The 15,453-nt window shown below is 61.9% G+C and overlaps 1 protein-coding gene across 2 annotated transcripts; it reads left to right on the forward strand.

The window, feature by feature from the left end:
- Positions 1–6,218: 6,218 nt before the first annotated feature.
- On the forward strand, positions 6,219–15,379 carry SH2D7 (SH2 domain containing 7). 2 transcript variants are annotated; one of them, XM_026510618.4, is made up of 6 exons: positions 6,219–6,744; positions 7,926–8,015; positions 10,860–11,025; positions 11,280–11,501; positions 12,206–12,892; positions 14,145–15,379. In XM_026510618.4, the coding sequence occupies exons 1-6, from the start codon at positions 6,512–6,514 to the stop codon at positions 14,193–14,195; spliced, it is 1,449 nt and encodes a 482-aa protein (XP_026366403.2). In that variant the 5' UTR covers positions 6,219–6,511; the 3' UTR covers positions 14,196–15,379. The 2 variants fall into 2 exon arrangements, with proteins under 2 accessions (XP_026366403.2, XP_026366402.2); XM_026510617.4 differs by having other exon boundaries at positions 10,860–10,977.
- Positions 15,380–15,453: the final 74 nt, after the last annotated feature.

The raw sequence follows: 15,453 nt of genomic DNA on the forward strand, positions 1-15,453 counted from the left end.
CCCTTCCCTTCCAGCCGGATCCCCCGCTCAAGGCCCTCCTACGCGGGACTCCCGGCTCCTGGGTCCTCCCTCGTGGCCCATCTAACATCGCTCATGGATACTTTGCAGGTCCCCAGGTCTCCTAGCTGAACGTCCGGGTCCTGTGGTCAGGGGCCTGTGTAACCGCCCCCCACCCCCTGTGTCTAGGACAGGCCTGCTTGGGGCCGCAGGGTCTGCCCCCTCTAGCCTCTTGTAGCCCAGTGACCAGAAGGAAGTGGCCAACCCAGGAGGAAGTGGCTGCTGTTTACCCAAAAGGGGAAATTTGGGCAGTCAGCTTGCTCCCACATGGCCAGCCTCTGGGCAAGCCCCAGGGACACAGAGCCACTGACTCATCCTGGGCCAGTTTCCCTCAAGAGGGATGGGGTGAGAGGCCCGGCCATGCGCAGCCTCTGCGCCTCTGAGACCCCAGGGGGACGAGCCGGCCGAGTGGCTGTCCTGACACAGGAGGAACCCTGCAGTCCTACAGGGAGTCCGGAGGAGAGACCTCACCACCGGATGTGCTGTGTGTCCTCAGACACGTCTGTGCCCTCTCTGGGCTGCCGTTTCCCACCTGTACTCCAAGGTGATGGGCAGCCAGGTGAGGCCCCGCTGTAAGACCCGTGGGCCTTCTTCCTGCAGCTCCTGGGGTCAGTGGAGACTCCTCTTTCCAGCCTCTGGAATTTTTCGGGCATCACAGCCAACCAATCCCTGATCCCTCCCTTCGGGGCTCTCTTCCATCCTGTGCTTTGTGGTCAGTGTAGGCATTCCTCCTTGGGGGGGTCACATGTCTGCGTCTTCCCTGGGCCCTGCTGGGAAGTGGCCCTAACCACAGCGCCCCCCCCCCTTCTCGGGAGGTCAGGGACACGGGGATCTTGGGAGGGCCTGGCTAACCCCAGAGCACGTGTGGAGGAAGTGATTCTGGATGCGGAGGGGATTGGAGTTCAGGGTGCGGCGGTGCTGGAGAGGGACCAGGGGAGCCAGGCTGGTGTCAGAGTGGAGGCTGCAGTGCCCAGTGAGCGGCCCCAGGGGGAAGCCCCACCACCAGCTCCGAGGAGAGCGCCGTCCACGCACGCATCCACATTGCCCTGCACCGTGCCTCCTGCCCTGACAGGGTCGTGGGAGGGGGACAAAGGAAGGGAGGGGCTGTGTGACTCTGGGCTCTGTGCTGCTGAGTCCCAGAAGGGCTAGGGCCTGGCCCCAGTGTCCGAAGTGCCCTGGGCGGTCAGGGGAGCTGCAGAGAGAGGAGTGCACACTCCCCCCCCCCCCATGGACCCTCTCGGCCCGGATTTGCAGACTCTGGCTTCCAGAAGGCCTCATTTCCCTACCAAATGGGCAGGCAAATCTCCACACCTTGTGGCTGCCTTCCCTCGAGGGAGGTCACCTGAGGTGCTGGCCACCCTCCCAGCCCTGGGGGCCAGGGCTTGGACAGGCTGAGGCCGGACGGTGGAGGGCATGGAGGGCAGACGGTGGGTAGGGGGCTGGGTGCCAGGCATGTGAGGCCTGCAGAGGAGTTAGGGGGAGCCCCACGGCCCAGGGAGCGGGTGGGGCCTGGACCCCAGGGCAGGCAGTGGGGCCACAGCTGCAGGGGCCCTGGGTCCTTTCCATTCCCTGTCCTGTTTCTCAGCCTGGCACTGTGCCCAGGACAGCAGCCCACCTGCCTTCAGGGCTCCCCTCCCTGGGCCCCCAGCCCTCAGGTTCCTCCCCCTGTGCAGCTCCCCTGCGAGGCCGTCTGGGAGGTGGGGGCATTTCAACTGACCACGTGGACAGGGGCTGTGCTAGCGGCAGAGTTCCGGCAGTACCCAGTTTGGGCAAAGGGGTCCCCAAAAGGAGCGTAAGAGGTGCTGACGCAGGCCAAGCAACTAGGGGAGCAGAGCTGGGGGAGGCCCCCAGAGGAGGGGTCAGGGTGTGAGGACACCCAGCAAGGGCCCATTTGGAGTCTGGAGTTTCTTTTGTATTTTGAAGTTTGAATATATGGCAAAATAGCTAGTAATTTTGATTCGGTGCATTTGGAAGGTAGGTACAGAATTTGCATAGCAGGGAAAGGCACCCCAGACGGGGGGACTGGCAGGAGCAAAGCCCCAGGGCCATGCGCGCGTGGGGAGGCCCTGCCACTGCGTCCTGCTTGGTCTGGGGCAGGCCAGGCCTTTTCCAGTCCTGGGTCTGTTTCCCGTCTCTGCAGTGGGGACACACACAGGCACAGTCGCACCGCCGTGCTTGGGACGAGATGAAAGGAAATGAGGGGTATTTGAAGTGCCTGATGCATCATCGTGGACCTGCCGTGGTCGGGTTCCGTGCTCCCGGCTGTCGGGGGGGACCCCGGGGCCGCTGTGCAGGCCGTCCGGTGCGCCAGGCCTGCATCTGGCCTCCGAGAAGCTGTAGAACAGGGTTCTTAACATATGGTCTTTGACCCCGATCTTCACAGCAGGCCCTAAACTGACTTCTACGTGGCCGTCCCTCCTTCGGGCCTCACGAGCACACGCCCTGCCACTGCAGATTCTCAGTTTGTCTGGGACTCGGACCTAGTCACGGCTGAGGCCAGATGATCGATGGAGAAGCTGACTTGTTCTTGACACCAAGACTGAGAGGTGGTGGACAGGGAGGCCCGCTGGTCTGAGGGGTGGTTTCCCTTTCCTCCGTGGTGCTCAGGAGCCCACGGGCCCTGAGCAGGCGTGTTCTGTGGAGCAGGTGGGGCTGGCGTTTTTAAGACCGTGGTAGGTCCAAGACACTCTTTGGAGACCCCATTTCACTTCAAATCAAATATATATAATTCTGAAATGACAGTCCCATTTTACATTATAAAAAATGTGCATATATATATATATATATATGCACACACACATTTTTTTGCTTTGAACCTTTGGAAAAATATATATATTTTTAAAAAGATTTTATTTATTTATTTGACAGAGAGAGAGACAGCCAGCGAGAGAGGGAACACAAGCAGGGGGAGTGGGAGAGGAAGAAGCAGGCTCATAGCGGAGGAGCCTGATGTGGGGCTCGATCCCAGGACCCCGGGATCACGCCCTGAGCCGAAGGCAGACGCTTAACGACTGCGCCACCCAGGCGGCCCTTGGGGAAATATTTTTACATGATTTTGCTTTGGAAGGATTTGGCTTTGAGAATTCATTTAATTGGTGGCTGGTGATAACTTCCTGGCAGTTTTCCTGCACACTCGGGGGTCCTGGCAGGCGGGCGGGGGGGGGGGGGCGCGGGGAACCATCTGATCTCCCAATCGTTTTCGGATGTGATGAATCTTTCATGAATGCTCAATAAAGTTGATGCAATATCCATTGTCTAGACATTTGCGTACGCACTGGTTCATTGTGATTTTATAGTTTTCTCTTCTTGGATTTTGGAGTGTTGGGGTGTCTCCTCACTTGGGTCCCAGACATTTCTACGGGCCCTTGTCGAGTTCCCAGGACCTGGTTGTTGTCCTGTGGCTACAGCAGAGCTGCCCACGTGAGGTGGGAGGGGGGCCCTGAGGGCATCTCCCGGGGGGGCTGTGCAGAAACAGACTTGCTCAGTGGCGTCGAGGGGCCAGAGAGTCATAGTGAAACTGGTGACCTCTCCTGACCAGCGTCAGCCCCTCCCCTGGCGCTTCTTGCAAGCGGGAGGCCCCAAAAAGACTGAGCTGGAAAATATTATCCCTGCGTCTGCCCACTCCTCCAGTAGTTACTGAGCACAAATGAATACAACCCCGAAAGAAGGCAATTTGGCGACATCTACCCAAACCACAGACACAAGTAGCCTTTGAGGGGAGCGGTGCCGCTTGGGGGATGGTGTTCCGTGGACATCCTCACAGTTGAGCACGGTCGAGTGCGCGTGAGGCCATCCACTGCCGCGATGTTGGAACCAGCAGAACATTCGAAATGATCAAGTAGCCTCCCGCGGGGGGCTGGTCACAAAGCTCACGGGGCAGCCACAGAGGGATTGTCCCGCTGCCACGGCCCGCACGGCACCCCGGGGGGCCTCCTACAGGCAGAGTTCCAGGATGGCGCGCTGGATTGTGTCACAAAGCAGAGCGCTGCACGCGTACAGAACGCCGTACGGGATTCCGCCCCCGAGTACGAATCTACGTACGGAGTTGGGGGTTCGTAGAGAGACCCAGGAAGGACATGCAGGGAAGGCGCGGCCGTGGGTCCCGCGGGAGTGAGAAGGACTGGGTGCACGGGATCTAATGCTTGGACGGAAAATATTGTCACGGATACCTTTTTATATATTTTGTTTTGAACCGCCATATGAGTGTATCATGTATCTGAACAATCATTTAAAATATGCCTGTTGAATGAGCGCTGGGTGTTAATGATGAATCACTAAATTCTTCCCCTGGAACTAATAACACACTGTATGTTAACTAACTTGAATTTAAATAAAACCTAAGTGAGTGATTCAAGTTAAATTAAACGTGTCTGTTGAGCGTCTACGTGTGCCGAGCACTGTTCTAGGCACAGGACAGGGTGGGGAATGAGGCAGACAAAGAAATCGGCTTGCTGGCTCCCCACGCCCTCGTGTCAGGGAGCAAATCCACGCCCACTGACGGAATGACAGAGGGTGTGAAACCGTCTCGTGCACAAACAACAACAAGCGCTAGAATTCTCTGACGAGGCCGCGGCGGCCTCCCATGGCCACCGCACGGGCTCAGGAAAGGCGGCGTGGAGGGTTGGGGCCGGGTCCCCGGTCAGGACGGCTGGACAGACCTTGGGGGTGGCCTCTGGGAGGGCAAGCCAGACGGGGCGCCCTCCGGCGGGAGCCCCTTGGGGGATGGCCCGCTGCCAGGTGTGGGTCCGGCAGGAGGGGCATGACCTCCGGAGAAGACCCCAGCACGAGGGGCTGGTGACCCGACAGACACACTCGGCTTTGGAGGAGTCCCCAGCCGCTGGGAAACGGGAGCGGGGGCTGACGTTTCTTGCAGCCGCCTGACGGCCTTCTGAAGCCCCAGACCCTGCCAGGGAGGGTTCTCCCCTCCGTTTGCGTAGACGAAGGCCCTGAGAGGTGGTGAGGGTAGGACCTACGTCAAAGCTTCAGAGCCAGCCGACGGGGGCCAGGGTCCCAGGCCCAGCCCTTCAGGGCGCCCCAGGGAGGGGAATCTGAGGGGCACGGCCGCACCAGTGTCCCCTAGGTGACCACGGGGGGGACTGAGCAGTGGGCATGTGGCTCAGGGACCATCCACCCCCAGTCCTTCACGGAGCCCCTTAGGCCCCCAGACCTGGGCCTTGCTTGTCCTCTGAGCACGGATAGAGACTCTGCCTGTTTGCCCCACTGGGGACCCTCGCCCTGGCCCCTCAGGCACAGAACGCCTTTGTCTTCCTATGGAAATGACCAGGTTCTGCCCACGAGAGTAGCACCTGAAAGGGAGGTGGGGAGAGAGTGCCTCATGGAAAATCATAAAAACACATTTCTTTGCATTTGAATACGTGCGGGAACTCACTTTGGCAGCAGACCAGCTCTGCGTCAGACCCCAGCTTCCCCTTTGGGGTCTGGTGACGCCCACAGACTTCTCAGAATTGCATTTTTAGGGGCGCCTGGGTGGCACAGCGGTTGAGCGTCTGCCTTCGGCTCAGGGCGTGATCTCGGCATTCCAGGATCGAGCCCCACATCGGGCTCCTCTGCTATGAGCCTGCTTCTTCCTCTCCCACTCCCCCTGCTTGTGTTCCCTCTCTCACTGGCTGTCTCTATCTCTGTCAAATAAATAAATAAAATCTTTAAAAAAAAAAAAAAAGAATTGCATTTTTACATGCACATAATAAAATACGTGGCCTTCCGGCGGAAATCAATGGCACTGGACTAGGCCTCTCAAAGTGCCCGCGGTGCCAGGATGCGATGTGCGTCTTCATCAGCTCCGCCGGATGCGTGTCCCGGTTGTTCTCCCGCATCTCCGGCGAAGACCCCCTCATCCTCTGCGGGTGAGCGGCCTCTCGTCCCCCCCGGGCACCTGTCTGCTCCAGTCACCTCTGGGCAAGACCCCCTCAACCCCGCCCCGCCCCGCCCCACCCCTACTGACGTGAGCCACGCCCTCTTCTCCCTCCCCCTTTCCATCGGGGTGCACATTCCACTTGAGACCGTGTTCTGTACGTGGACTTCTCGGTGCTGTTTTGTGCACGACGTGATTCCCACAGCCCAGGGCACATGGTGCACAGTAGACAATACAACTTGAGTGGAAGGAGATCGTCAGCACGGAACTTCACCAGGGCCTCCACGAGGGAAGGACAAACAGAATTTAACCCCACTGCCTTGCTAATGGCAGCTGGGCTGACGACCTTAGCCGGGGCCTGGTCTCCAGCTGTGGCCGAGGCTGGAGGCTGGGGGAAACGGGCCAGGAAGTCCGGGGCCTCCTCCCTTATCCAGTTTCCCCGAACCCAGCTGCTAATAGGATGTTCCCCCCAGTGTCTCCAGCCACACGAGGTGTCCGCCCCAGAATCAGGAAGGAGAGCTGACAATAGGGCTCCTGTGTGCTGTGGTTGCTGGGGGTTGGGGCAGGCACGGGCTCAGGCAAATGAGCGGGGCGCACACAGATAAAGAGGCGTGTGCGCAGTCTGCGCTCTGTTCCCGTTTAGCGCTGGCCAGAATGGAGGGCAGCCTGAAGCGGCTCCCCGAAGAGGCAGGGGACAGCCGGGCCCTGGCCAAGCTGCAGGAGCTGGCCCTGACGTGGTTCACGGAGACGCAGGCGCCCCTCATCCTGCAGGACGGAGCCCTGCCCCCCTGGTTTCACGGATTCATTACCCGCAAGTAAGTGGCCCCGTCCACATGCCCCATGCAGCCCGTCGGGGCCGAGAGAAAGGTCTGGGGCCCCCGGAACAAGTCTGGCCCCTGCTGCGCCCCGGGTTGGCAGGGAGCAGACTGAGGAGTGCCATGTCCGGGGGCTGCTCCCGTGGGCGGGGGGCGAGAGCAGCGGCCCCCACTCTGAGTGTCGGTCAGGAAGAGAGACCGGGCAGGCGCAGGTGCGTTGGGACCTGCCCCGAGACCCGGGTGAGCGACCGGAGGGCCATCCGGCTGTCACCCAAACAGGACACCACTCCTAGGGAGGATGAGAGAGCTGCTCTGAGCGGGGGTGGACCCGGGCCATCCTGGACGTGCGCTACCCCGCAGTGGAGGCTGCGATGTGGGGGCCTGCATTCGCACGGCGCCGGACGTGCAAGCGGCCAGAGCTCGGGACGAAGGAGCTTACTTCATGGCTCTGCCATCCCCATCTTGAAAGACTCCCTTTGTGAGTGAGGGGCTCCGCGCTCTGATTTAGTACTGGGCTGTGCAGAATGTGCAGTCGACGGAGCAGGCAGGCACTCAGTACGTGTTTGGTGAGCGAGTGGTCTATGTACTGCCAAACCAGAGAGAGCTGGAATTTTCCTCCACGTCTCCAAAATACTTGGCACCATTCAGAAATGTCCATAGCTGCCTCGGGCTGGAAGGGACACGCAGGGGAGACGAGAGCCTAGGAGTTGCTATTGTGATCAGGCTCCAGGCATAGCAGCACCTCCTCCCTGTAGGAACTCTTGTGCAGTGCACAGCCTGCACAACTGTACAGTGGTCCTGAGGCAGGGACCTCCCCAAACCTAAACATCTCCAGCTATATGGACTCATTCTTACTACAGAGACACTCACGCAGAGAGTGGGTGGCCAGGGTCAGTGGCTATTGTGCCTGCCACTGAGGCTGCCCTGGAGGGCGGTGCATGTGGGACCTCAGGGTTCCCACCCAGCCCAAGACTGAATCTCGAGTTTGCCGGTCTGAGTGCACACAGACCACAGTTGCAGCCGACCGTCTGAGAGAGGCCCCCAGAGAGGGCTGGAGGTCTGTGCGCTGGGTCTGGCGCCCAAGGGCGTGGCCAGCAGGGACTCTGCGGCGGGTCTGAGTCTGCCTGCTCCTGCTGCCGCACGGGCACGGGCCCCCCGTTAATTGCATGTCCTCTGCCCAGGCAGACGGAGCAGCTGCTTGGGGACAAAGCTCTCGGCTCCTTCCTCATCCGCCTCAGTGACCGGGCCACCAGCTACATCTTGTCCTACAGGTAGGAGAGGAAGCCGTCTGTGAGGTCCCATAGCCGCCTCGCAGATGAGACAGGTGACCCCCAGCCCCCACTGCCTGGCTCTCCCTGGGCGCTGGCTGCCCCACCCCGCCTTCATCCATCACAGGCTCAGCACTCAGTCGTGAGCAGCGCTGGCCACGGGACATGGCCCCAGCTTCTGGAGGGAGGGCGCTGGGGTGGGATATGGCCCCAGCTTCTGGAGGGAGGGGCTGGCCACAGGACACGGCCCCAGCTTCTGGAGGGAGGGGCTGGCCACGGGACAGAGCCCCAGCTTCTGGAGGGAGGGCGCTGGGGCGGGACACGGCCCCAGCTTCTGGAGGGAGGGGCTGGCCACAGGACACGGCCCCAGCTTCTGGAGGGAGGGGCTGGCCACAGGCAGGGCCCCAGCTTCTGGAGGGAGGGCGCTGGGGCGGGACACGGCCCCAGCTTCTGGAGGGAGGGGCTGGCCACAGGACACGGCCCCAGCTTCTGGAGGGAGGGGCTGGTGCAGCGGGTTCCTGGGGAGGCGTGCCTGCATGGGGGGGCGGGGCGACGTCTATAGACCGGGAGGGCTGTTGGGTCAGGGTCCTCCCGGCAGGCTGTGCACGGAGGGCCTGAAGACAGAGCCTGGACGTGAGGGCCTGGGGACCCGTGAAATGATGAGGCTACGGTACAGGACGGGGGCAGGACGGCCAGGATGAAGCCGAGATGGGACATCAGGCCCGGGCTGGAGAGGAGGCTGGGTCGGGGACGGCGGAAGAAGGGAGAAGCCCCCTCCCCGTCAGGAAGCGAGGCAAGGGCTCCGGGCAAACCTCAGAGGCCTCATATCAGACACCAAGTTATCACCTGCTCAGACCGCCCCAGCTCAAACGGTGACCTTGAGCGTGGGCTTCCCTGTGCCTCTGTCTCTTCATCTGTAGGATGGGAACATTGTAGTACCAACGTCGTAGGATTGCTGAACACCCGGGTTGGCCGGGTTTATACATTGAAAGGCGCTTGGCACAGTGGCTGGAACATCGTAAGGACCAAATAAACGTTGGTCACTATTACGATGGTGATTGTTATTCTACGTGCCGGGTACCATGCTGAGCACTTGGAAACACGTGAGCTCAGCAGCTTCCAAGTGTCGTTTTAGCGTCAGAGCTCTTTCTTCCAGACATGGCTGAGCGGGAACGCCAACTTACACAGCTGCTTAGAGGCACGAGATGGGTACACGGACCCGTGGAGCGCCGTGGGGTCCAGAGCAGCCCCCCACGCGCTGACCCGCTTCACAGCAGTTCTCTGGGGAAAGGCAAGTCTTCGCAGTAAGGGGTGCGAGAGCAACTGACTACCCAGACGGAAAGCAATGGCCACCTCACACCACGCACGTAACTGAACTAACCTAGAAGGGTCATAGACCCGAGCGAGGAAAACGAAGCAGGACATTTCTAAAAGAAAACAGGAAAAATTTTCAAGACCTCGAGAAAGACCAAGATTTCTTAAGACACAAACCTACTAACCATAAAAGACAAGGTGGATACGTCGGATTTCTTTAAAATGAAGACTTTTTGTTCATGAAAAGATACCAGTAAGTGAATGAAAGGGCAAACCAGAGTTCTGGGAGAAGTCACGTGCTGTGGTGCACGGCTCTCACAAGGGACTCCGGCCAGCACATCCGAAGAGCTCCCGCGAACCACTAAGACGGAGACAGCACGGTCAATAAGGGGGAAAGACTCAAGCGGGCACCTCACAAAAGGAGCTGTCCAAAGGGCAGCAATATGTGGGCGTGCGGCGGCACAAGTAGTTGGGGACACAAACGCCACCCAGAAGGAGTGGCGAGAATTGGGAAGACGGAGGACACGGGACAGCTGGCGAGGGTGTGGCGGAGCTGGAACAGTCCTGCATCGCAGCGCTTCCAGAGAGCCATTCGCCAGGATCTAGCGAGCTCAACCGAGGCGTACCCCCGAGCCCCGGTGCACTCCGGGCATAGTGTCCACAGAAACGCGATCGCACCTTGGCCAAGAGACGCGTACACGAAGGTCCACGGCAGCTTATTTCTAGCAGCCCAAACCTGGAAACGACCTAAACGCCCAGCCACGGGGTGGGGGGGGGGACGGCGGTAAATCGTGGATGTTTTGCTTCAGTGGCTTCTACCCGTGGGGGTCGGGGAGCTCCCTGTGCTGGGACACGAGTCAATCTCGCAGACACAGGGTTGAGAGGAGGAAGTGAGTTCCCTGTGTGACAGCAGCATAGACGCACGGCGGCAGGCGGGAGTCTTCGCAGCGGAACCGCGCTCTGCTCTGCTCTGGGTCGTGGCCCCACGGGAGCACGGGGCGCATGCGGAGGCGGGAATCCGTCCCTCCGCGCAGCACTGGGGGCTTGGTGCTTCCCTGCAGAAAGGTCCCTGGTCCGTCCAGGAGGACGGGACCCCAGCAGGGCAGGAGTCCCCAGGGCAGACCGGGGGCGGGGCTGGAACCCCAGGGGTTTAGGGCAGGGCACGTGGTGCTGAGTAAGTCAGCGCTGGACCTTGTTTTGGTTTAAGATTTTAGTATTTTGCTCATCATGGACTTCTGGGTATAGATTTTGATTTTCTAAGATATTGCCTTGTTGTTATTTCGGCTGCTGAGTTCCGTGGTGCCTTCTAAATTTGGCGACCCCGCTGGGGGCCTCCCTGGCCCCACTGGGCAGGCTCAGGGACTTCCCCGGGACCCGGGGCCACTCCCCGGCTCCCAACCTGCACAGCCGCCCGCAGGCCCCGTGACAGAGGACACACGGAGGCCTGTGCGGGCAGTGTGTGCTGGAGCCCGTGGGGCAGCTGGGCCGAGGCTGGACCACCCACAGCACCCGCCCCCCTGGTTTGTGCTGCAGGGGCAGCGACCGCTGTCGGCACTTTGTCATCAACCAGCTGCAGGACCGGCGCTACCTGGTCTCGGGCGACACCCACAGCCACACCACCCTGGCTGACCTCGTACGCCATTACCAGGAGGTGCAGTTTGAGCCCTTTGGGGAGACCCTGTCTGCTGCCTGCCCCCGGGTAGGCACCCCCTTCTCCAGGGTGCGGGGGTGAGGCAGGGTGCCCGGGCCTGGGGTGTATGCCGCCGGGCACACGACTGCCATCCGGGGCACTCGGTTCGTGGTCATGGTCCCTGTTTGAAAAGGGGAGACTGAGGCAGCATCTTCCCGAGGTCCGGGACCTGGGGGGCATGTGTCGGTCCCTCTCCGGCTGTCACTGGCAGGCCGCTGGAGGTCAGCGGGGGGGTCATGACCGCACACCCACTGTGCCCCCAGTGCCCCCAGCCGGAGGACAGCGATCTCTATGATGCCGTCACCCTGGGCCTCCACCACACCAGTCTGGGCCTGGAAAACCCACCTGCCACAGCGTCCCCCACGGAGGTCCTGGACGAGGCTGCCAGCCCCTGGTCCTGCCCGAAGCCTCAGGTCTCCCCCCTCCACACCAAGAAGAGCCTGGATGCCAGTTCCGGCAGCTTCTCTGAGGACGAATGGCTGGCGGTGAGCAGCATTCTGAGCCCCTCGGGTCGGGGGTGCGCCAGGCCCACGGGTCCGGCCTCAGGCTGCGGGGTGGGAGCACCAGGCCCACGGAGGTGCGGGCTCACCCACCCCAGGGCCTTGCTTCTGGCCAGCTGGGTGTGCTCCAGCCTCGCTGGGCCTTCCTAGCCGTGTGCCTCAGTTTACCATTCCTACAGTTCCTCTGAGGCTTGAATGAGAAAACGGGTAAGAAATGCCTGAAATTCCTCTGAACTATGGGGGGGGGGTTGCCTGTGAGTTGGTCTTTCCCCCCCAGCTCCCGGCTCCTTGGCACCGGGACAGTGTCTCGCACACACAGCTGGTACCCAGCACACTTTGTGGAATAAACACCCAATGACAGCCTTGGGCGACGGTCTAGTCTGACGGGGGCGGGGGGGGGGGGCAGCGAGCGGGTGGGCTCAGGGGGCTCTGAGGGGCCTGTGGACCACTCTGGAGGGAGGACAGGGCAGGACGAACTTGGGTAGTGCCGCCGGCCTCCCATGCCAAGGAAAGACTAGACTCAGAGGAGCGTGGGGGTCGGCAGGGACCTGAACGTCAGCCAATGCTTCCACGTGACCGGGAGGTACACTGAGCAGGACAGGGGCCGCGGCTTGTCGAGAGCTTCTGCCTACCTGAGGGCATCTTAGTGGTGGGGGCGCGTCCCCGAGGTTCTGTTTCTGCCTCCCCAGGCCCCCGACAGGGTGCCCCTCCTCCCGGAGAGAAGCGCCTCCCTCCTGGACGAGTCCTTTGGAAGCCCCAGCAGCAGCGTCTACTCAGCCCTGAGGAGGGTGAACCGGGCACGGCTAGGCCTGGGCACAGAGGCGTCCGGCAGGCCCGGGCCAGCTCCAGCGGGCAGCCAGGCGAGCTCCCCAAGCAAGGAGCCCCCGAAGAGACTCTCGGCTGGAGGCCAGAACAGGCCTGATGGCCCGGGGCCTGCCCTCTCTGGGGTGAGCTCTGAGCAGGGTCCTATGGGGCCTCCCACGCCCCGGGGCCACCTCCTGCCCCCTGCTTCTGAGGCCCCGCGATCCTCAGCTGCCCCCTGGAGCCAGGCGTCTCCAAAGCTGGGCCACAGGGCTCAGCCCTGCTCCCAGGGCTGTTCTGCAGACACATACGAGCTCCTGCAGACAGCAGGGCCCCCATCAGAGCCCAGGGACGTGCCGGACCTAGAAGGCAGTGCCTACGCGGAGGTCCCGGGGCGCTGGGGGGGCCCAGCCAGGCCCCTGTGTCCCGGGACCAGTCCTCCATCTAGCAAGCTGCCAGGATCCGCAGACTACGGCTACGAGAGGCTCTCAGGGGCCCCGGAGCTCCCCGAGCCCAGGAACACCTATGAACAAATCCCAGCAGCCAGGAGCAAGGAGATTGGACGGACACACAAGGTGGGCTCCATGGTGGGATGGGACGGCTGCTAGCCCCTGCTGGTAAGAGGGACTGGTGGCCCTCATGCACAAGCAGGTCAGGTCACTGCTACTGTCCCAGGGGGCCCTGGAGGTGGTGGGAGGGGCTGTTGCTTGGCTTGAATGTAAAGTCGGGGCTTCTAGGCCCTTCTGAGGGCTTTCTCTGCAGACCAGGTTTCCCTGCCCCCTCCTGGCCACTGTGACAGGTGGACAAGGGGCCCTGGCTCCAGGCCAGACTTGCCTTGGCCCTCATTATGGCTCAGCCAGCCCCCAGCCACACGGCTTTGGGCAAGGCAGTTTCCATGGCAACAACTCTTCCCAGGAGTACGTCCGGGATACTGCGACCACTCCTCGTTTGCCTGAAACTCGGATTTCACTGGGCATCCCACATTCTCATTTAGCACCCAACCCACGACCTCCCTTTCTTCATCTGTCCTACAGTCTGCCCCAAGGGCAATGCTAGACGTGCTCCCATGCTCAGGACGCAGCCCAGAGATGGCTGAACAGGGCTGTCATTTTGGAGGGTTTCTCATAGGAGAGAGGACAGGGGAAGAGGTCAGGAGGGTGGAGGGGGGTGGTCAGGGGCTCCCACAGGGCCCAGGCACCCTCAGCCCCAGCGCACTCTGCCTGCACCCTGAGCCAGTGAGCAGGGAGGGTCCACTCTCCATGGGGATGGCCTCGGATCTCGGCACATGCAGACCCTCTCGAGGTCTGGGCAGCGAAACCCGAGTTCCCAGCTGAAACGCCTTCCCACGCATCCCGGGACGGGGTCCTCACCTGGTGCGGTGCAGCCACTGAGGTCCTGACTCTCCTGGGACCACAGGCTCTGCCTATAGGCAGGCCCTCGAGGAATCCCGAAGCCACATCCCCAGGCTACAAAGCCCCCCACATTCTCTCCAGTCCCTGACGCTGCCAGGGACCACCCCTCTTGCATCCGCCCAGGGCCCTGCTGCACCAGAGAGCTCTGGGAGTCAGGGGACCCCAGGCCCTCCAGTGAGGGAAGGAGGAGCTGGGGCTTGCCTCTCCACCCCTCTGGAGACCCCCTCTTCCCCTTAGCCTTCTCAGAGGAGGCAGCTCCTGCATCCAGAACGGAATTTCTGGCACCGTGAGGCTCGTGAACAACCAGCAATATTCCAAGCTGGCCTTTCCGGGGCTTGGGCCCCAGCCTCCAACCGGCGCTGGGCCTCTCTGTGTCCAGGGCCTCCCGGCTTCAGCGACTGCTCCCTCTTTGCAGCCAGACAAGCTCCGGAGGGTCTTCTTCACCGACAAGAAGCACAAGTCCTGAGCGCCGGGCTTCCTTCCAGCCGCTCACCGGTGGGCTGCCCGGGACCTGGCTATGCCCCCCTGAAGGCACCCCTGCTTCCCCAGTGACCCCTCTCTCCGCGGGGGCAGGGGGTCAGGGCCGGAGAGGCGGGGGACTGGCCACAGGCAGGGTCAGCAACCCCATCCCCAAGATGAACTTCCTGAGGCCTGGGCTCCCTGACCACTTACTGAGCGTGTGGCCGGCCCGGGCCTAGGGCGGCCGTTCTCCCATCGGGCTGAGACCCAAGCCAGCTCCCGTCCCGGGTGCCCTCCCAGCAGCGGGGGGCAGAGGCGTCTGAGGCAATGGTTCAGGCCCGGAGGCGCTGGGCTCCCAGGAGCGGCCCCCTTGGCCCTCCTCTACCCCCTGCCTTATCACAGCCTTGCCACGTGGGCTGGCCAGGCCCTCATCCAAGCCCTCTGTGCTGCGGACGGGGAAACCCAGGCCCGCGAGGAGCAGCAAGCCGCCTGAGCTTACAGTCAGCGCGAGCACACACCCCAAGCCTGGCTGCCTGGGGTCCGCCTGGGACGCGCTCCCGGGCATTTCTGGAGCCAGCCGGTGGGCGCGGACTGCCCATCGCTGTATGACCAGTTCACCCTCCCACCAGTCTTGGCCCCGAGGGCCGGCTCGGAGAGCTCCCACTAGGCCCACACAGCGGCTCTGGACGCAGGCACCCACGTGTCCCCCTCTCCGTGGATCCCCGTACCCCAGGCTCCTTCCTGCTTTGTCCCACTTCCCCGCGTGTCCCCACCTGTGTAAGGGTGAGCAGTTGGTCTGCTGCTCCTGCCCACGGCCTCCACGCACCAGAGGCGGAAAACAGACTGACCGGCCCTGGAGAGCACCGTGGCCCCACCCCTCCTTCCCGTGTCCGTCGACGGCCTTGGCCCGGCTCACACCTGTAGGGGAATCTCCCCTTAGCAGCCTCCCCTCTGAAGAGCGAGGCCGCGAGAGCCCCTGCCTCCCAGGGGCCTTGGATTGAGAGCATGGCGAGCAGCTCCCCCATCTGACTCGTGGTTAGCGCTCCGTAAATTCTCACCACAATCACTAATGTCATGAGGACAGTTTCCACCTACGTCCCCTGCGGGGGTCACCTGGAGATTCGGGGTGCCAATGTGTCTCCCTCTCAAAAGTACAAGCATTGAAATAAACGTCAGGAAGCAGGAAGGCAACGCTTGACCCAGAGGTGACCCACCAGCGGTGGGATTTCAAGGAGCAGGAGAAAGAGACCACTGAGCACGCCTTA

Source organism: Ursus arctos, unplaced genomic scaffold, assembly GCF_023065955.2.
Source record: "Ursus arctos isolate Adak ecotype North America unplaced genomic scaffold, UrsArc2.0 scaffold_28, whole genome shotgun sequence".
Lineage (NCBI taxonomy): Eukaryota > Metazoa > Chordata > Mammalia > Carnivora > Ursidae > Ursus > Ursus arctos.